This window comes from Daphnia pulex, chromosome 11 (genome assembly GCF_021134715.1).
Source record: "Daphnia pulex isolate KAP4 chromosome 11, ASM2113471v1".
NCBI lineage: Eukaryota > Metazoa > Arthropoda > Branchiopoda > Diplostraca > Daphniidae > Daphnia > Daphnia pulex.
This window is the reverse complement of record NC_060027.1, coordinates 6,383,980-6,406,400: the sequence shown is the minus strand read 5'-3', so window position 1 is coordinate 6,406,400 and position 22,421 is coordinate 6,383,980. Positions and strand designations below refer to the sequence as shown.

At 36.6% G+C, this 22,421-nt stretch overlaps 1 protein-coding gene across 2 annotated transcripts; it reads left to right on the top strand.

Annotated features, from left to right (window-relative positions):
* Positions 1-15,293: 15,293 nt before the first annotated feature.
* On the top strand, positions 15,294-22,144 carry LOC124207705 (ral GTPase-activating protein subunit beta-like). 2 transcript variants are annotated; one of them, XM_046605291.1, is made up of 25 exons: positions 15,294-15,643; positions 15,783-15,900; positions 15,985-16,100; positions 16,183-16,396; positions 16,615-16,779; positions 16,841-17,071; positions 17,134-17,294; positions 17,362-17,551; positions 17,614-18,026; positions 18,103-18,248; positions 18,327-18,408; positions 18,484-18,631; positions 18,700-18,975; positions 19,072-19,224; positions 19,306-19,532; positions 19,587-19,899; positions 19,965-20,178; positions 20,242-20,473; positions 20,554-20,721; positions 20,832-20,895; positions 21,009-21,179; positions 21,260-21,433; positions 21,530-21,671; positions 21,741-21,857; positions 21,939-22,144. In XM_046605291.1, the coding sequence occupies exons 1-25, from the start codon at positions 15,602-15,604 to the stop codon at positions 22,060-22,062; spliced, it is 4,401 nt and encodes a 1,466-aa protein (XP_046461247.1). In that variant the 5' UTR covers positions 15,294-15,601; the 3' UTR covers positions 22,063-22,144. The 2 variants fall into 2 exon arrangements, with proteins under 2 accessions (XP_046461247.1, XP_046461246.1); XM_046605290.1 differs by having other exon boundaries at positions 15,468-15,643; positions 20,524-20,721.
* Positions 22,145-22,421: the final 277 nt, after the last annotated feature.

Here is a 22,421-nt window from a genome sequence, read left to right as displayed (position 1 = left end):
ATTTTACAAAATCGTCAAATCTGTCGTTTGCTTGGATATCCAGCTTCCTTTCGTTTAGATTCTCGTATTTCCTTATTTTTCCGGAAATGTTCGCTTTTCTTAACTTGCTACAAATTTTTCACTAATTTTCGAGATCGCGATTCCTCGTTTTCCTCCATCTCAGTCCTTTTACTATTGAACCAATTGCCCAGATTAGCAAACAAAAAACCACAAAATTTTGAATTTCAATATTTTTAGAAACCACTGACAAAAAATAACAAATCGAGTGGTACTAAACGGTAGTACCAAACGACTTTTCTGAAATTTTATATGAAAGGGAAAGCTAATGTAAAATCACAAGCTTGAAGCCCTTAAAATTCTACTCACAAAATATATCATTAACATTGATTAATTACATCCCTGAAATTTAGATTAATCGTTTAAAAACAATTATATCACGATAATGGCTTGACGGCTTTTCTAATGTCCCCCCTAGCGGTTATCCGACGATAAACGTTGCGAAGACTCGAGTCCAACCTTGAACCTACTCAAAATGCTTGAAAAGGTCCGAGGTTGGACTTGAGTCCCTGAGACTGTGTTGCAAACACCCTTATAGCGTACTCAGTTACTATTAAACACTCCGCCAGGTGGCCAGTTTTCCATAATAAACAACTTTTAGGTTAAAATGGGGTCAGTAGGAGTAAGACTGTATAGGCTGTTTCGTCGTTTGCAACACTAATAAATATCACTGAATTTCTGGTCAACGGCACTGGTGCAGGCAAAATTGGTGAACCTCATCATTGTTTCTACACTTGATCTAAATAAAACTACACCAATGGTGACCTTAGTGGGTCTAACTTAACACACACACCACTTAATAAATGCTAACACATGAAACACAAGCAAAATCTAACTTGTAGCACACACACTTAACATAGCAGTTCCACAGTGTTAGGGTTGAACAGAATTGCCAACAATATTGATTGTTTGGCAAGTGACCAAATTTGTTGTAAACTAGAACACATAAGTCAATTGAGGAAATAGTTAGAGGATGAAATATAATTTACTCAAACGCTTCTTTGCGGACTTCAAATCTGTTCTTTACCAGGTACGCTGTACGCTTGCTCCGCCTGGTGTACCGGTAGCCTACGCTCTTGCCCAAATTTCTTCAATTTTAAATCCTCTTCGTTCTTCAACTCATATATTTTCAGCAACTTTGTGACTACCTCTCCTTTCTGTTCTTCCGACTCTCTTTAATGTTCTCTCTCAATAGGCACGAGAGGTTGATCACCAGTATACTACCGTGATCTCTGATAGTATTACAAACATGCTATTGTTGTATTGATATTATGGGGTTTGACTATGGAGAAATTGGAACAAAAGTATAGTGGGGTGACAGTGTGATCATGTGTGGACAATAAAGGACTTCTTTGTAAACAACATTTGCGGGAAATACTTCTTATTTTTCTCCTGTAGTTGTCGAGAAATCGGAAAAGCAAAAATCAGCTTCTCAGAAAATTTTACCATTTAGTGAAACAATTAAACAATAATCTATACGAAATGTATATAAATCTTTTTTAGATGTTTAACGTTAAAAAAAGCAACTTTAGCTTGTCATAACCAAAGACAGATCCAGGAAGAAAATACCAACACGACCAAAAGTTTGGCAGTTTTGCTATTGGTGATCGTGAACATTCAACATAGGAGGAGTTCGTTGTTTTCCTAATTGGATCTATCGTGATGAATCATGTCGCACTCCAAAATAAGGATTGGTTCATAATCCAATCCAGTTTGGTCTTCTAAAAATTGTGAATTATCCTCAAATTAAAAATTTGAATTTTCTTTGGTGGAGGAGATGAAGGAGACGGAGGAGCGCTATTGGTTTCCCTTCTTTGTTTTTCCTCGTCAACGTTTCCTTGTGCGCCATCATCTTCATCGTCTTGGAACTCACGCGACACACCGGCATCATCAACTGCGTGATCTGGTATTTAAGGTTGAGGGGTTGACGGTCACGGGGCATTTAAAGAGGTCTGAAACAAGATAAAAATACAGTTTTACATTATCATAGAAAAAAAAAACAGGACAATGAAAACCGACACTTATTAGGGAAGATAGCAGTGAGAGATGCAAGGTAGAATTTATTGTCCCGTTGTATTCGCTTTGCATGTTCAGAAATGCAGCCGCGATACATCTACCACACAATAAGATTTTCCCTGAGGTCCCTGATGATGAGATGGTACCATTGCAAAGACCCTGACGCGAATTAATATAAATGATGATGGCTCCCACTTACAACTTGTAGATGTAGAGTAAATGAGTGGGTATTCCAGAATCGTCAAAGCGCATTGAGGATTTTGGTTGGTTAGTTATCAATACCTGTAGGGTCATGAGAGTCGATTGTATCAATGCTTCCGTACTCAAGCTGTCTACCGGGAATGTCTTTGATGACGTGATGGTTATTTTAAATGAAACAATCATTGTTCGTTGTTCCAAGAATGGCTCAACTGCATGTGTACTGAGATAACGGGATCCGATAGCAGAGCTGAAGCTTCAAAAACCTTCTTAATCAAAATCCATACAATGTTGAAGAATTTGCCAGAAATTTCAATCAGATCGGGATTATTAAGTATTGGAATTGGTAAAAAATCCCGTTTTAATGCTTAATGAGCCAATGGACGGAGTCTTCACTGCCGACTGTGGTTAGTATATTTTGAGTAAATTGAAGATGACAAAAAACTTTTTGTTGGTTTGCTATTACCCAATCTTCATCGCCTTATTTTAATCTTTCACATCACCAAACGTCTCAGCCTAGTAAGTCCAAAAATTCTTGCAGTAATTGAACAAATTTAACAGATTTTTGTGTTACTTGGATATAATACCATTTGTCTTTCAGTTGCAGAATCTGTTTTTGGATCATAAATTTCAAATTAGCAAACGTCTTAGTCTGGTAAAATCAACGTTTTTTCATTAATTGTAAATACTGAAGTAATTTTTTATAACCTGGTTTAACACCTTTTTTTCTCAGCAGCAGCAGAAGATTCATTGTGATCGTCTTATTTGCATCTTTCGGGCGTTTCAAGTCAGCTAACGTGTCTTGTTTTCTTCGTCAGTCAATGCCAAGCTGTCTTGTCAGTCTAGTCAGCCTAGTCGAAAACGCACCCTTAGGGCGCGCTTTTTTGCACCTTCTTCGAGTCAGCTTCGGTGCTGGTTCTCTCGTTTTCTGTTTAACTTGTTGTATTTATGGCATTGTAGATCTTGAAGCTGGCTAATGCAGTGTGAACTTGTTTGATTTATGTTAAACGTTTAACGGAAATATAACATCGAAAGAAATTTGAATTTCTTGTGTGAGAAAAATTTCTCACAATATAGTTGTTTTGTTATCCGAAAGTTTGCAATACACTATTGCGTTACTTGACAACACCATCGGTCGTCAAGCTACTGATAAACCCAAAAGTTATTCACACTTGTGAAAACTTTGCAACAACTGCTTTATATATATTTTTTATCTGCACAATTCCACAAACTCCACACCCTTATTGTAACAGCGGTAATGGTGGACATTTCAATTCGGGGATGCAGCCGTACTGGAACTAAAATTTCCATAAAAAATGTATCGCAACATTTACTTACAGCATCACCTGTACCTTAATTTGTAAGACAGTCATTTGGCAACATGAACAAAGGAATCCATCCTTGTTGTGTGTCACGCAAGTTTTGAAACGTAATGTAAATATGACGTAAATATTAGATTATAAAATACGATGTTAGTAGAAGTAAACTATATGAAGGTAAAATTTAATATTTGCATTTTTATATTTGTATTTATTTAGCTTTAGTAATCTAGAACAAAAACTTTTTCACATGGAAAACAAAAATTAATTATCTACACAATGCAAAGGCACGTTTTTTTAACTGAAAGAATTAGTGTTCCAAATAGATGAAAATGATATTTCTAAGTAAGTATTAAATTTTTTAATTCCAGTCTTGTAGATAAATATTTCTTTGTTGTTAATTAATCAATTTTTGTCAATTTATCTGTGCAGATAAATATTTTACTTTCAATGTAACTTTGTTTTCTAAGTTGTAAAGTACCTACCAGAAGTTTGGAAACGCTCGAGAGAAGCTTATCTAGAAAGCTGATTTTTGCGGCGTTCCCAAAAATCTAATTTTTCACATGGGACAACAAAACTGTTTTCTAGAAGTAGCCATCATGGTTAAAGGCAGGTAATAAGGAATGTACAAGTTTGGAAACATGCTGTAGGGGCCTATTAAAAATTGGCCGCTTACAAACATGCAAGTACTTCTGTGGGACATAAAATATCAACGTATTCATTCTCCCAACTGTTTTTGGGTTCTAATTGGTTTAAAGTTGGGATAGCCTCTTCTTAAACATACCAGTTTCTATTTCTAAGTTTGACATCTTCGATTGGCTGTTTAAGGTTGAGATAGGATGGCAGAGGAACAGTCGGGCGATATATACTCTAACAATTTTATGGCTTCCGGATAGAAGATATGTTAATAAACGAATTGCATTGCTTAATATCAGCGTATCTAGGGCAGCACATTGTACCCGAAGTATGTTCTTTGTGCTATCTACCACAGGTGAGTCTTGACGTTTACTCGTTGAATCATGGTGTGCTGCACACAATCTGAACTTTGATTCACTTTGAAAGCTGACTTCGTAATTTTCTATTTTCCAGCATTTGTATCAAAATATGGAGTCTAGTTATATATTTCTTAATGTGGAAGAGCTCACGGGTAATTACCACCTTGAGCGGTATGGATAGACTGGTGAAGGTTAGCAAGATTTTATTCTAAAATACGCTATAATTAGGGCATTCATGGGGCGTACTCATTTTTCGTGTGTTGGTTGTGGCAACCTCATACTTCATTTCTTATGTTGCCATGATGTTGTTAGTTATAACCCATTTGCGGTAGGGTGGCACGTGTCTGGTTGGGATTCTAGTATTTAACACGGCGATATAAAGCTATGTAGGTCTTACTTCAACTGGTGCTCGAATTGCCTTGGCAAAGCTCTACCTGTCTATTTGTTATTGTGGTCAGATAGAACATATAGTAGTCTGCTCTTTTGGTTTTCTTCATTTAAAATTTCTAAAACATTTTGTTTTTGTTAAATCTCGAAGCTCAGACCTAATGAATGCTAATGTAAGATTCTAATCCCTACGCCATGAGACAGTTTATCACATATGCCGTTTGATTACCAAAAAGTCATTTCGTGAATCACTCGTGCATTGATCATTACCCAAAAGTGATCAATCTCTCGTTCATCGCTCACCCAAAAAACTAAAACTTTATCAATCGATCACTCATAATGAAATTTCGACCACAACATTTTGAAAATTACATTTTCATTACTTTATTTCATACTTTTGGAATATTTAAACAAAACACAGTGAAATACAGTGAATTATGTTTTGGAGGCTTTGATAGGATTATCGATCCGACCAGGCAGCATTCACCATTTAATTTTTAAAACTAGTATTTCATAGTTGAGATTCGATAACCTAGTTCTTTTTGCAGTAAAAATCAAGCCGGCAATACTGAAGACACGTTTGCTGGTGGCTGGCGATGGTAACGCAAACAAGAAAAAATTTTTAATTTGTACAAAATAAAAAACAATTAACAAAATGTAAGTGTACATGTAGATTTTCTTTTGAGCAGGGAACTTATGAACTAATGAACTTAATTCCGTACTTCTGTCGTTGAGGTAGCTATCCACTTTTTTTCCATAAAGAAATCTGAGTTTTTTAGTTGATGAAATACCACAGCCACCATTGTACCTTAAAATAATCATTTTATTTAAAAAATGTAAATAATGTTATAATAAATTATGAGTAAGCAAATCATTTACCCGACAGGGTCACATTGGCAGTGTTTTGATGACGAGCTGATGATTTCAACAAAATTATAGTTGATGCTTCTCACTTTCATCCACCCAAATAGTTTTAAAGATCGGGTAAGAGATTGAAACACGCCGTATGTGAACGTGCTTAAATATTTCTCCTATTCTCGAATAAAGACCAGTTATTTTTGCCAGAGATTCGCAACGTACGATTAAATAATCTTTAAAAACAAATTTTCTTGCAATATTTTTTTTTTTAATAATTAATGGTTGAAAAAAGTTTGTGAACGCAGCCTAAAGACAGGGTTTCTTCATTTTTAATAACACCGTCTAAGGGTAGAGTGAAAGGCTCAATGATTCTTACATATTTCAAGAGCAATTTTTCTTCGGCTTTGTTAATGTTTCAATGTGGAAATGGAATAATTTTTTCAGAAATTCATCGTTTTTCGATTCAATTAGCTACGTGACGCATTCATCAGCGTTGTAGAAAGAGCTTCAGCGCTTAGCATCGTACAAAGAAAAAAGGACTCCTAGCTTGTCCTTAATAGAATGTAAAGCTTAAGACCTACGAGACTGCTTATTCCAGATGCCTCGGTGTTTCGTATCTACGCGCTTCTTAATTTTCTTGAAATTCACCTTATAGATGTTGTTGACAACGTTTCATGGCAATCAGTTTATTAATTAAATGACAGGAACACCGCATATGGTTAGTTTGGTGCGTTTTGTATTGGTGGCTGCAAGTTTTTCACCATCAAAGGGTCGTCGATTCTTGTCTTTCACGATTAAGAGTATTTTTCAAAAATATCTCCTACTCCTATGTAAACATTATCCTCTTCTTCATCAAGATCTTACGGAAAATCGTAATCTTCTTTAATCACTTTAAGGAAATTTTTCCGGTTATCGGTTATCACTTTTGAATAAATTCCAAATTCCTTGTGCACTGTGTCTATAGCAGCAGGAATAACATCGTAGATGTGGGAGCCTATCGCACGACGAACCGCCAAACAAGCACTGCGTTATTGTAGATTACTTTCAATTCGGTGGAGGTCCTACCGATACAACTTCTTCTGTGGGCCGTTCACACATCTGCGGTGGCTTTTTCATACGCCAAATTAAGTAAGTTTTTGAGTTTGAATGTTTTCATTAAAATCGCTCAGTAAAAAAATTTCTTTTTTACAATAATTTTCCCATGAAGCATCCCATCAATCAATAAAACAGATGTAAGATGAAAAACAATCAATCTATCAATAATTCAAAATTACAATTTTTTGTTGGTTTATATTTGCTTCAGCCACGATCTATTTTAAAAGAGTGGGATCTTCCAGATCGACCAAGTGTTTGTCATGATTTTGAGTACCTTTCCCACTGGCACCAACAGTTGACTTTTACGATTGAAAAATTTGTTTGATGAACGGAATAAGAGATTTCAATGAGGAAAATCACCAGGAACGATCAGCTATTACCTTGAATTTAAATAATATAATGACGATATCGATTGCATTAAGCACATCAACTGGAAAAATAGCACTCCTCAATCACACTCCCCTTTTACTTTTTTATAGATAAATCAGACTGAGTGCTCTTAGTTTAATTTCGCAAAAAAACATTAATTTTTTGTATGCCGACAGTCTAACAGGCATTGAAGACAAATTACGTATACAGTCCGTCTCGCATTTTCAAAAATAGGGGGTCTCTGTCCTGACCGTTCAACTGTCCGTCGACAACGTTGATTGCGCTACGATCTCCAAACACGCTATCTCTAGTCTGTCATCTCGATAGTCCACACCGTTTCTTGACTGCTCGTCCTACTCCTCGGTTCTCCACTCCAGCGCTTTCTGCCCTTTTTACCACTTATTTGTTTGCTAAATCTCTCACCCTCCCCCCCGTAGTCATCTATTTACTCTCCATTCCAACTCTTCTCTCCTACTATTCCACCTCAACTCCTTATTGGGGTGTCCCGTATACTCCTTTTCCGATACCCCTCTATTGTGCATTCACCTTTTATTCGCGACGTACTCGCTTGGCGATCTAACTTTACTGTATTGGCCTCTGGCCGCTCCCGTGGTCCTTTAAACTCACAGTTTAAGGCTCACGGGCCCACGGGGTCATACTTCCCAAACTCCTCTAAACGTTGTTCGCCTCGTTTGACAATTACGGTTCCTTAAAATTGTGCCTGTTGCACTAGGAATAAAAAAGACAAGGTAATTTTTTAGTTACCAACACCTTCTGAATGTCTACCATGTAACGTAGGTCAAATCTATGTAGATAAGTGTATTGCACAGCTGCGACAAAAATACTTAATTCCCGTCTTTTTAAGTAGTTTACGGGTATTTCGCGGTACTTAATTTAAGTATGCGTGATTTTCGTGTTTTTCTACTGAAAATATGCCAATTTTTTGAGTAATTAAGTACTTTTTTTTATACTCAAAGTTATAAAAAACTGCTTAAAATGTTATTGCTTAAAAAAATATTGTAATAGAGAAAAAAAGTATCTTGAAATAGCTGCTGAAAGGTTTTTGAATGTTAAACTACTTAAATGAAATATGCATTTGTATTAATCAAATTACCTTCGTCCCAAGTCCCAAGTCCCAAGTCCCAAAGCTACTTATACCTAAGCATACTAAAAACCATAGGATGAACCCACCCCTTGCGTTTGGTTGCGCAGGCAGCCTTGGGTATAAAAGCCATGGAAAAACTGTCTGGCACCGCCAAGGTTTTCCCCTGAGGTATATCAATAACCTTGTCTATATAGTTATGTCAATATGAACTATGACATACAAACATTTTTTAGAAATCTAAAGTATATTTTTTTGTAAAAGAATTAAAAGGAGGCGTTAAATTTTATTTATTATATATTTATTACCCATGTCATACCGCTATGGGAACAAACATTATCATTCATTAAATGATATGGTTATAATTGGGAGTAATGTGAAATTGGTTGTTTACAAAAAAACAATGCAAGGGTATGTCATACTGTAACGTATTATCAGATATTACACAAAAGGTTTTTGTGGGGTTTACAACAAAAGAGAAGAGATTTCCAAGTCTTCCATTACAAAAAAAAAATATTTTTACACAAGACAATTTCGGCAAACCTGGCCCCCAGAAATTAGGCAAATAATCTTTTGTTCGTTTTTTTTAAGAAAACGGTTCCAACCCAGCCCATTCTACTACTAATTCGAATTCTTTGGGGAAAGGCTACCCTACCTTCTCCGTTGCATAATAAGGGATCAACATCTCTTTCAAATATTGCAGCCCAAATACTTTTATTTCATTCCATCTCAATTTTAACTGCTCTGGTAACAGCTAAACAACTATCGAAAAAGTCTTCTTCGCCATCTATTTTAACATTTAATCCCACAAGTTTTTCATGAAATGTTGCCATAGAGAAAGGAACACTTTTAAAATAACAGTTTCGTCGCATCACTTTTTTTAAGGGGGCGTTTTTTACTTATATCTAAAACACCAAGAATAGCGTGGTGGGCCAAAAATTCTGATTTGCCAGGGAAAGTGATGTTGGTATTGGTATTGGTAGGATTAGGTGCGTCTGCTATTTTTAGCAGACATCTGGTCTTCAACTAGATGACCTTCTTGCACCGACGAGATATTTGTCTGTTGATTTTTGGGCGATGGCATGAGCAGTGTAAATGTTGTGTTGTGTGGAAGAAGCCCCAAGGGAGGGGGATGGAAGTACCATCATTGTGTACGTTTTTGGCCTGCGTTTAAGGAAGAGATCTGTATTGTATGTGTAGTGGTAGTGCCCGGGTATGGGAGCAACTATGCTCACCAGGAGAGTCGAACTCAGGTCTCCGGTGCCCCCCGATCATCAAGTGACGCCTTATCCGACTCACCTACCCGCCCCCCAGGGAAAGTGATGTAACGCATGCAGTTTGGGTGTAACTCCTTGCTCCGTATTTCTTAAATATAGTTATACGAATGCCACATGATAAGTGTGAATCTTATTTTCTAACTCAAAGTCAAATGTTTTTCTTTAAATGAAATGCACTGTAATAGTATGGAAAAATTAAGCCAAATAGGGGGGTCTACTCAAAACAAATTGTTATTTTTTTTGTCCCCCCTTTTCACTCTTTTTGTCTTTCGACTTTCGACCCTAAGGGCAAAAGAGGGGGTATACGCAGCACGAAAAAGGATGAAAAAGGGGGAAAAAGAGCAAAATTCATCACATTTTAAGGACCACCCACCATAAATGGCGTGGGGTCCGTTTTAAAATGATGTTAAGAAGCGGAAATTTGTCAACAAATTAACAAATTGATTTTCGCCCTTTTTATCGTGTTTGTGTCGCTGCCTAAAGAACATCGACAAAAAATGCAAAGAAGAGAGCTTAAGAGTTGTTCGCATTGCCAAAATGGAGCACCAAGAGTTAGAAAAAAAACGAACCATCATCTGTTATTCAAAACTGGTCCAAGTGTTTAAGGCTTTAAGAACTAAAAAATTAATTTCACGTGAATGTAATTTGACCAAAAAAGCTTTTACTTTCTGAATAAAAATTGGTCGACACCTGAGAAACTAGAACACGGAAAAAAATATCGATGAATTCTGTCGAATTACAGATGCGTGTGTAATGTATTGTAAATTCATCTCTGTATGCCACTGCTTATATCGACCCTGAGCGTATGAGAACTGTTTTTTTTTGTTAGATCTAAGGCGACGAGTTCCATATGTAAGCCAAACCTGAGGTTTGAACATTTTTTCGCAATGGCTACACCTTTTTACACAATCTCTCGTTCTAAGGCTAATAACCATTATATTTCTTTTAGGCGTCTCATGCAGACTGATAGATGGGACGAAAGCATCATTTCTTCACTACTCATCCCCTTCGGAGAACCCATCATCGACGGCCCCTACTCTCTTTGGTAAGTTGTTTAATGCTCAATTTCAACCGATTTTGGCGTAGTATTTATTCGCAATTTTGTGATTACAGTTATCGACACAATCAAGTTTTTGATATTGGATTGATTCTGACGGCATTCTCTCAAATCACAACTGTTCTATTTGCCAGCAACCCATGGCATACATCCCATGGCGTTCACAACCCGAAGAAAAACACGCCTATAAGGATCCGACTTCGTTCGTGGGTACCGGCACGTTGTACGATCGATCCAAGCTCTCCATCCAGAATAATCTAATCTTTATTGCTTTTTTACACATAATATAACCCGCCCGAGCTTTTTGATTTGTTTGCACAAAAAGTGTGGAATAGATAACTGCTTCCTAGTGGTAGTGCCCGACCGGAAACCCAAAACTTTGCTTGCCATCATCAAGCAATACATTGTGACAGTAAAACCGGAAGAACGGAGGGCACACAATATTTTGACTGATTGACCTAAAGGGAACTCGCTTGTTACCCTAATGTCGCTTCGTGTGACATCAAAATGTGATATTCGTGAGAAATTTATTTGGATATCCAGCTGGATGTAGACTTGGCGTTACTGAGACATGTAAGAGTTTGTAAATGACTAAGAATGAAAGACTTGAAGAAGAAAACTTGAGTTTGTTTAAATGAAGTTTATTTGGACAACACTTAGAAAAAGCTACATGGGTCTTCCACTCTTGGTCACCTCTGTTCAGGTGTTGAGTGGGAGTTTTTATATACCTGTTTAGGTACAGTATCCTAAGAATAATCAGAACAAGATTTTTTTTATAAGCCTTCTAACCCATACTGCAGGGAACTGTGTTTGGCTTTTAGCCCAAATTGGGGGGGGGGGGCAAGGAAGAAAGCGAAAGGTGGGAAGAAATAAAAATTAGTAATCAGCCACTGGCAATGTCTCCTACCTTCCCCACTCCCCACCCCAAAAAAAATTTTGATTTAATTCAGACGGGCTGTCTGGAATTTTCATGGCGCGAAAAATTGACTTACCTGACATAAGCTCATTGTCGATTATTGGACAAGAGACTCAAAGCAATTTCTTTGAACTTTTCCCGCTTTGGGATGCAAGATTGGGCAGCTCTTTGGTTTTATCGTCACTTGTCCAAAAATTGAGCCTAAGGCTATACAGGCAGCCTGTTTGGTTTTATTCTTTTTTTTTATTTTGGAGGGGGGGGGGGTGAGTTCTTTCTTCCTACCTTTACCTTTGTTTCTAACCCCCTAAATTTGGGCTGAAAGCAGTACAGCAAAGCAATATATATATAGGGGGCTTTAAAAAAAATCGCGTTCGAATTTTTTTAGAATACCGTACCTGACGACGGCGTGGCGTTGGGGATAAACTTTTGCTGGTTTAGCATGGGAACGTGTAATCCAGATAAGGTTACAGATTACACGTGGAATTTTTGCTAATCACCCTGTATTGCAGGTCTCCCCGATAATTAAGTGCATGCGCAACAGGCCCTCACAAGACGTCTGAAGACGTAAAATTTTTAGCAAATTTAAGGCTTGATGAATCTTACATGTATTGTACGCTCCCAGCAAAGAAAAATATAGTTTGAAAATAAAATTGTATTTACTCCAAAAATTAGCATAAAAAAATTACGGAACTTAAAATTTCAAACTCAAGCAATGTTTGCTTAAAGAAAAAGTGAAGACAGAATTGGGAAATAAACAAACTGTAAAATGGAGAAAAAATTTCTTTAAATAATGGAAACTAATGTAAAAAAATAAGAAAGAACTGATGGTCAAGAAATCACATTGGAATAGATAAATAAGAAAGACGTTGAACTTATTCTTCGGACAAATTTGAAGCTTTTGCAGGAGCGTGCCGCAACAAATTCTTAACATGGGTCTGAAAACCGAATAGTTATGTTGAACTACATCCTCAAATTCGGGTTGCATTTTGATACCCTCTACATAATAAGCTGGGCAAATAAATTTTATATAAATGTGAACCAAAACAAATTTAAAAAATGAAAATTAAGGACCCCAAAATAGATTTAATGAACAACATGATATGCCGTCATTAATTTTGTTTGTCTGTGGCTACTTGATTTTCTTCCACTATGATCAACTTGCATTCGTTATCCGTGTTGAGGTCTAAATGCTGCTCGGCTCGACTCAAATCCTCTCGCGCATCATTCGTGCCTACAGAAATTAAATTATGGAAATTATCAAATTTAAGTTAGAACTATTAAGTAAAACGTACAGTATGATTTTCTCGGTTGCATGTAATAAGTTATTACATACGAACGAAAATTCCTAAAATATAGGGGAACCAAATTTTTAAAAGTTAACTTGTTTTGAGGCTGCTGTTTTTCCACTCATTTACTTTAGTTCTCCACATTCCTTTTCATAGCTTATACAAAACACGACCCAAAAGCTGCAATATGTGTGTGTTATTTAGAGGCAAGGAGTTCAAAAAAAATTTATTTAAAGGTAAAAATCGGAAATTCAGATGATTATGATGCTCCGATGACCGACCATGTAAAAAGTAAGGAAAATTTAATCCTTTAATGGGTCAATCCATGCGAAATCAACCAAAGCGTGTGGCGACCAAGTCGCCGATTTTGTTCAAAATTTTACTAGTTATAGGTCTATATGTTAAGTTTTATATGTGTAAAGGATTTTTTTTTAAATGAAATACAACAAAAGTTATGGAATATTTAATTTTTAATGTTTTTATTTATCCGCGTTTTGCGCGTTTTCTGTTTTTCAGAATCATTTCCTCAATTATCGTTATATATTCTTAAAAATTAGTTGAAAGTGAAATTGTAGTCTAAGAAACAAAGCTCACTTTTTAAAACTAAAAATTTGAATACAATTAAGTTTGTTTTTTTAGAATTGAGTGTAAAATGGGCCCTTAAGGGTAATTCAGATTACTAGAAACCCCACTGGAATTTAAGAGATCCGATTATGCGATATGGAAGTTAATATCGTCAACTATATTACTAGAAAGAATCGCCGAGGTTTTTTTTATATTGTTCATGCTGTGTCCATTTAAAGATTAGCTATTTTTAGGATTCTCTCGTCTTTTCTCGGCCATTTTTCCTATCACTTTCCCCCTTTTATGCCCTGGGCGGTATTTGACGACGTGTCAAATAGGGCCGAGGGCAGGAAAAATGGCCGAGAAAAGACGAAAGAATCCTAAAAATGGCTAATCTTTAAATGGACACAGCATGAACAATATAGAAAAAACCTCGGCGATTCTTTCAAGTAATATAGTTGACGATATTAACTTCCATATCGCATAATCGGATCTCTTAAATTCCAGTGGGGTTTCTAGTAATCTGAATTACACTTAAGGGCCCATTTTACACTCAATTCTAAAAAACAAACTTAATTGTAATCAAATTTGTAGTTTTAAAAAGTGAGCTTTGTTTCTTAGACTACAATTTCACTTTCAACTAATTTTTAAGAATATATAACAATAATTGAGGAAATTATACTGAAAAACAGAAAACGCGCAAAACGCGGATAAATTAAAACATTAAAAATTAAATATTCCATAACTTTTGTTGTATTTCATTTTAAAAAAATCCTTTACACATATAAAACTTAACATATAGACCTATAACTAGTAAAATTTTGAACAAAATCGGCGACTTGGTCGCCACACGCTTTGGTCGATTTCGCATGGATTGACCCTAATTCTCCCCACACGTTTTTCTGAAACAAAGGGGTTTAGTAGGGAATAAGCAATTCCATAGACCAGGCAGCAGTGCACGGCTCTCAGAAGTGGAATTCTTCACGAAATCAATTTTGATGGTGGGTAGGGAAAGAATACTAATTGTTTTTAAAAATCGTGACTCACGGATGCCATAGAAGAAACGCAGATCTTTTTTTTAAGACCGTTTGCGTTTCTCTAGCATTTCCCAGTGAGTCACAATTGGAACCTAAAGTAAGCCCATTTACATATGGGCCTCTCTACTATCCGGATACTTTTAGGTTCGTCAAAAACCTACCCTTCCCAATATTTTAAAATTCTAAAAAAAATTTGGATTGTTCCTGGTACCCGAGAAAACCTACAGAAAAATTTTCATTCAAATCGAATGAAAATTTGACTACTTTTTCGCCTTGCGAAAACAGCGTTTTCCCATAAGGTTCTCTCGGGTGTCCGGATACTTTTGGTGCCTACTGTATGTTAATATCTTTGAAAGTATCGTAAAATAGATAAAGTAACATTGAAAGTGAAATAAGGGATAGAATGATTTTGCAAATAGGAACTTAGAGACTCAGTGCTCTTCCGTGAACAAATATGACTGGCCCGTACAATCAATATATCACAGGGTATTATAAGTTAAAACAAACTTTATAATGTAGGGAATCAGTTGATTAACAAAGCTCATCAATTGGTTTTCACAAAAAAACTAGAAATATTTACACAATAAATTAAATTGAAATGTTTTCATCCTATCGTTTTTTATTAATTTAAATATGTTCCCCACCGAATCTCTCGGGAGCTTTTGAACTGCAGATTCTACTAAAAATTACTTTTTTTTTTATTCCAGAATTTTGAAATCAACAAGTAGTTTAAGATTTTTTGTCAGATTGACTGTAGTGAACGAGGAATGGTATGGTATGCAGCATTTGCAGGCCTACTTGCCCTACTAAAGGAATATCAGTCCGACCCGCCTCCAAATCCGCCTCTTTTTGATTCCGCCATTCCGCTTCCACCGTTCAGTAATAAGCTGGAGCTGGAATGCTGCATCCCATTCCCATTGTGTAGTATGCTATTATTGCTGCTCTTATTGCTTCGACAGATCTTATTCCACAGCGATTTTGAAGGACTAATGAAGTTCGTGAATTTATGCGACTTCAGGGCAGTGGCTACATATTTTTGTGTAGTGGAGGTTAGAGTTATGTCTGTAAATGAATCTTGGAGTTCTAAACCGCATGAATTCTAATCAAAAGGTTTGTAGAATCACAGTCTACTTTTGTGTTTCTAACTAGTGCTCAAAGATTTTAAAGTTTGTTTAATATGTTGTCCCTGTATGTGCAACTAATAAAATGTTCTATGTTCCACTTTGTATAAACCAACTTTCTGTAACAGGAGGACAAGATATACCAAGATAAGATGTATGTCGACTGGTCCTCCTTTTCATTCTTCAACCAGAGCAACATAGAAAATAGATCTGTATTGACATCCTTACCACTCTCACCTGATGCACGTATGTGTTCATTTAAATTTATGATGAACAACATTTGTAAATATTCTTTTTAATCATGTTAATGCAATGTAATATTTTTTTCAGTCAAACAAATAGTTACCCTTGTTGTACAGCCAATTGCAACCAACATAGGCATAACTCATCCATCACCTCTCTCGGCAAAGTTGAATACTGACAGAGAAGTTGCTTGGTGTATGGAAGTAAGTGGTTCTGGCTCATTATTGAAAATACAGTTAAAGTAACCTTTAAAATTAAATTTTATGGTTTCTTACCTGGTATCAGGTTATTGGTTATGGATTAAGTTTACCACTTAATATAGCCACAACAGAGCATGACCCAATCCGAGATTGTGTTCATGTTTATTGTGAGTGGCTCTCAGCATTGCTTCCTCAACCCAGATCTGCGGTTCCCCTTCCATTGCTGAAACTTCCCAACCACTATTCCAGGAAAATTATATGCCAACTCTTCCAGATATTCATTCCCAGACCTGGAGAAGGTATATTAACTTCACATTGTTTGTTGCAAATTAATTGGAAAATTTATGGTTGTGGGGTTTTACCTTTTTAGTCTTATGTATAGGGAATGGATTGTGATAGATATTTAAATATATATTTCAATTATTTTCAAAAAATGTATAATGTCTAGAAATTAATTCAACCTTTTTTAAGATCATTGTAGAATTGATTATAATTTCAGCTTATTTATTTTTAACAGCTCCGGATCTGATAAATCGTCAGGCTGTTCTTTGTCACAGAGTTCTCAGAACAATTCAATCTGTCGTTACTAACTCATCAATAATTGATCAAGATACCTGGGATTCGCTTCTTTTGCTTCTCATGACCATCAACGATGTTCTCTTGGCCCCTCCTACTGTTCCAAGTACATAATTATATCCGTAAATAATATACAAACTAATTATTAATTCAAATTCTACCTGTAGATGATATTGGGGATCAACTTTGTGATCGAGTTTTAAGTGTCCTTTTTGAAATTTGGCTTCATGCATGCGCCAAAAGTTTTCCCTCTCCTCGGATGTGGAAAACGTTAACGGAATTGGCCCAATCATGGCGACATCGAACTAGTTTGATTACCCAATGGAATCGAATCAACTTAGCCCTAACGTCTCGGTTACTAACCGAATTATACGGTCCTCAATTTCTAAAACCGGCAGGTCAGACCCTTAAAATTCTAAATATGATGAAGTAGTAAAAACCTTTGTAAAATTCCCCGTAGATGATGAACAAATTCTGGTTCCAGTAGAGTTGTCTGGTAAAGTCTTAACGCAAGCTTGGTATCGCCTTTTGCACTGCATAGGTAACCCTGTGCAATTGGCTCGTCCAAGTATAATAAGCCAGACTCACAAATTTTTGCAATATACTATAATTAGTTCTCAGGTACTTTCCTCGAGACATTTGTTAACAGTTTAAGATTTAAATATGTTTTATTAATGATGGTATATAGCTTTCAGATCCCAGCCAGCACCCTTGTTTGTTTTCATTGCCTAATATCTTTGTGGAAGCAATGAAAGGCATAGCCGGACTCGTTGATGCATTCCTTGGGTTGCGTTCCTCCGTTTTCCCACACGAAAGAACAGAACGTAGGACACACAGTGGAAGTATTGGGCGCACGTCATTTCCCGTCGATAATGCCGGTTTGTAACCAAGTAATTTTTATTGGGAACCCGAACATTTCATTTTTACATTTTCATTGCAGGATCAACTTCTATTCTGCATAGAGCTCGTTGTAACTCTCTCCTTCATCTTTTCGGTTCTTGGCTTTTTGAAGCGACTTTAATTGACTGCGAAACTCAATTTAACCTGAAAACCTCCACTGCGGAAACCAGTTCCTCTAGCTTGCACTTGACTGATCGATCACGGGCTTCAAGTGTTAGTGTCACAAGTGAATCATCACTCCAATCCAACCGTCCACGTAGCGCTACTGTGGTTGAGCTACCCCCCGACACTGCAAATGTTGGTGCAACATTAGATGGTTATGAAAGTGGTCGAGCCGAAGCACTTGGAGCTCTCTGTCGAATCTTTTGTTCGAAAAGTACGGACGAAGACATACTTCCGCAGTATCTTGCTCGCTTCTATGTGGTGCTAAACAATGGCTTAAAAATAAAAGATGTACGTAATCCACTTTCTTTCTTGTAATCTAAATTGTATTTATTTGCTTACATTTTTACATTATTTATTTTTGCAGGAAAAGTTCATCAGTGAAGCCATGGCAAGCATTCTGTTGCATTCTGCTGATTTGTTTCGTGTGAACTTGGACGGTGTTTTTACTCTGATCCCATCAGTGATAGATTCATTAGAAGTAATCTTACTCTCCAAAGATCTTAAAATCAAGTAAGATTTGATTTTTGATGTATTTAATTATTTATTGATACATATATGCACGAATATCACGATATATTTTAATTACAGGCCTAGCGTAAACCGAGTAGAACTACGACGAGCTTCTATCCATGTGCTTGTTTCGATTCTTGCAGCACCTCTTCATTTTCATGTATGTTCGATTCGCATGTGTGGATTTCGTTGGTTGTAAAATATTTATATTGTTTCCTTTTTTTTATTCTTCTAGTCATTGCCGATCAAGGAGTTGGCTGGTGGAATTGGTGAACGCAACACATTACCCACAATTTTTTCTAATGTCCGCCCACGTTTGACACAGCTTCTACTGTCTGCTTTGCAAGTTGAAAGTGATCCTTTGAACACCCATATTCTTTTAGGTATTTGAATTTATTTCATGCAAGTGTGCCAGTTGACATTGTTTCTTTGATCATTCGATACCCTTTAGGCGGTCTGGCGAGCTTAATTCACGACTTGGCAGCATTTGAGCAGTCGGAGCACAACGCAGTATCATTGGCTCCCCACAATTATCCGTCCACACCCATGCAAACCGATTCTGCATCAAACGTTATGTCTTCAACTTCAGATACCCATAGCTGTCACAGCACAAGTTCAAACTCCTATCCCAGTGTGAGTGAGATCACATTAGATTCCCATCTTGAAAACGATGCTTCCTATTCAGAGAGAATCTCATACTCTGGCCCTCTATTAACATTTCCTTTAGGTAAGCAATTTTTTCTTACATGTTTTATTGATGATCACGAGGAAGCTACTGTGTTGAATATAAGCTAATCTTACAAGAATTCATTTGAAAATTTAGGATCGTTTCACGGGTTAGTAAACGCTACTTTCCACCTAGTATCGTGCAAACTTCTTGCAGTTTGGAAAGCAGATCTAAATACATCTCTAGCCGCGCTAGAATTACTAGGTTTCTTGGCGGAGGTTTTGGCGAAGTTACGAGTCTCTGATCAAAGTAGGTCTTTTACGTTTCTCACCTTTTCTTTTTTCTTTTTTTTTTCTTTTCATTTCATTGTAAGTACCAATTTATTTGAAGATGTAGGAGAAAGTCGTCGAATTGTTCGTGTTTTATGCGAATATATTTCTGTGCAATGTTCGCGGCCACCACCGGCTCATTCCAAAGACCTTCATTCAACGATTGTTGCAGCTTATACATGTTGTGCCTCCTGGCTGTTCGCTCATCCTTTTTTAGCAACAGACAGCGAATGCTTGCATCTTATTCTTCAAGTAATCGAATTGGGAATATCTGGATCAAAATCCCAGGTAAATGAATGCGATGCACTCAAATCTAAAACTTAAATAACCCAAACATTTCAGACAGGAAAAAATGGAGAAAGTATTCAGGCAAAGCACGAAAAACTCTTGAAGCCAGTATCTCTTCGAGTTCGTGACGCCGCAGAATTTTTGCTAACCTCATTGATAGAACAAGTTGGTAATTTCCCTTCACTAACTGGGCCTGGTTCTCCGTCCTGCATTTTAAATGAAGAGGACCTTTTCAATAAGTCAAATCTTATGAAAAGTAATTCCAACAAACCTCATTTATCCGCTGCTCAACATTTTCGATATTTCGCTGCGTCTGAAGGCACAATAATTCTTGGTGTATTGGAGCAACCCTCCAACAAAATACTAGGTAAATACTTCCTTTTTTATTATTATTATTTCTTGCATCCCATCGTAACGCTTTACCGATCTTAGATTCCGACCCCATGGTTACAATTCTAATCCGTAATCAATTTGGCCGCCAAGTTTGGGCATCACAAATACGTCACTTACCACGGCATAAATGTGGTGTTTATAGTTACACGGTCAATCCTGGTCGACCTCTGCCTATGAATGACGTAGGATCACTATTAAGCTTTGATCCACAGTACTTTCCTGACTCTGTTGATAGAGTTCGACCTTGTTTGGCGTAAACTGAATTTCTCTGGTAATATTTTCTTTCTAGATGTAATTCATTGTTTGTTTTAAACAGGGATAAAACACTACCCAGTTTGGAAACCCCTTTAATGATCGACGATCGTATAGCCGCAGAGTTGGATAAACTTGGAAGACTTGTCGATTCGGCATCAACTCTTACAGTCTCGGAAATTCAAGAAGACATTGAAATTAAATCGGAATGCCAGTCCCCCCTTCTCTGCAATGAATTTCAAACGGCCCGATTGTTTCTGTCACACTTGGGATTTCTCTCCGTTGATGGACTTCAAGTATACTGTTAAATTGCAACTTGCTGATTCTTGCCGACGTAATTTATTAGTTTACTTTTGATAAACATACATCAATTCAGGAAAATTCTCTTCGAGGAAATTCGTTGGTTGGATTAGATTCAACTTCATCACATTTCTTTGAAGATTTAGATTCCTTGGACCGGTTGGGAAGCCGCAGTCACGATACCGTTTACGTATTTTATGTTCGGTCAGGACAAAAAGACAGTTACGAAATCCTCTCAAATATGGTAAATAAGAAAATACATGTGTTGTATTGCTTTGTCCATTTGGGAAATGCAATCGTTAATAGTATTTTTTTTATTTTGTTCTATTAAATTTAAATTTTTCTATTATCCAGAGCTTGGCCTCGTCTCTAAATCCTCATTTTCTGGAATTTTTGCAAGCTTTAGGTTGGCCACAAGGTAACATTTTTTGAACTATTTATATATATTTATGTAATTGGATGATTCCGTCCCCATAAAATTATAATCTTTCGGGGAATGTAATCTTTTAAAGATGAAATATCTTGTTCCAGACTCTTTGACTACAGCACAGGCCAAACCAATGTCGAAAGAAAGCATGGACTTGAATTCCAAAGCTAATGCCTATCAAATGACTTCTCAATGTCTTTACTGGGCTGACGGAGTTTCCGAAATCCTATTTGTGGTTCCTGCGTTGAGCTGTACATCTCCGTCATTTATATCTTGTATTGCACATCATTACTTTAGTTTTTGTTGAGGAACTAATTGTTTTGTCTGTTCTGCGTGTTTTATTTTTTTTTATCAGCTCCATTTCATGAGCCTTCGTCACTGAACGACTCGCCTCAGAATCAGTTGGGAAAGGAACAAAAAAATATCAATTTTTCCAAGAGATTAACCAAAGACAGTGCATACATTTCCGAAGTTAGAATGCTAGTCGTATGGTGCGAAAGTTATGAAGATCACACTACTATTCCCATTGGTAAATTTTCGCCATCTGCGTCGTTACACCTACTACTAATTTAATCTTATCATTGCTTATTGGCTCATATTTATGACGAAAATTTCTTGAACCAAGGTGATTTACTGGAGACGATTTCTAGCTGTCGTGATAACGGAGGGCAACAGAAAGCAGATGTAGTAAGCGATTGCTTTGTTATTTTTATTCATGCACAACAATCTGGACTGTACCGCATACATTTGCAAGGACCAAATTCTAAGTATGATTATTAAATTATTTATTAATTAGTAAATATTTTGAGTTTTAACAAATGTATAAATTTTTTTAGAGTGAATTTAGCTACACCGTTGGTAGACGGAATTGTTGTGTCTCGCCGAGCCCTTGGTTCACTAGTGCGGCAAACTGCTGTGAATATGGGGAAACGTCGACGACTAGATCATGACAGGTAAATTGGATTGGAAATTCTACCATTTACTCATGCATTTTGTCCTCGTCCTAAAAAGTAATTCAATGTTCTTAATTCTAGTTATCAACTCCCCCACATTCGCCGTAAACTGAAAGTATCAGAAATCGCATCTAAATATCGCTCGGACATGGATGTTCCATCATTTTATTCAAATCTGTTCTGTAATCCTGAAGTAGGAAGTTAATGTAATTGTTATTAGAAAAGCTGTTAAAATCCGTAACCCACATTAAAATTGAATATAATAAATAAAACTAATTGAAATGCAATTTCTGTTTGAATCAATGTTCAAAATGTTTCCGAGGCAGTGGCGAAGCAGTGTGAAGCTTGTTTCATCACGCAAAAATATAGCACTTAAGTGTAAAAAAGTCACGCAATAGTATATAACGCAGTTCAAGAAACATGGAAGGGAAGCCCATAGAAGAGGTAACAGTGGTGGATAATTGCTTAAGATTTCTTTAGTAAATGGGAGTTATCTTTTATAATCTAAATGGCTCTTATTTTTCTTTGATAGAGATTTTGATGGGTCACCCAGTCAAGGAGAAG

What these genes read in the sequence shown, in the direction of transcription:
- LOC124207705 (XM_046605290.1), top strand. Translation starts at nt 15,602, where the DNA reads ATGAATCTTGGAGTTCTAAACCGCATGAATTCTAATCAAAAG. An exon ending in ACCCTCCAACAAAATACTAG is followed by an intron (nt 19,900 to 19,964) that starts GTAAATACTTCC and finishes TACCGATCTTAG; the next exon opens with ATTCCGACCCCATGGTTACA. An exon ending in AGAGTTCGACCTTGTTTGGC is followed by an intron (nt 20,179 to 20,241) that starts GTAAACTGAATT and finishes TGTTTTAAACAG; the next exon opens with GGATAAAACACTACCCAGTT.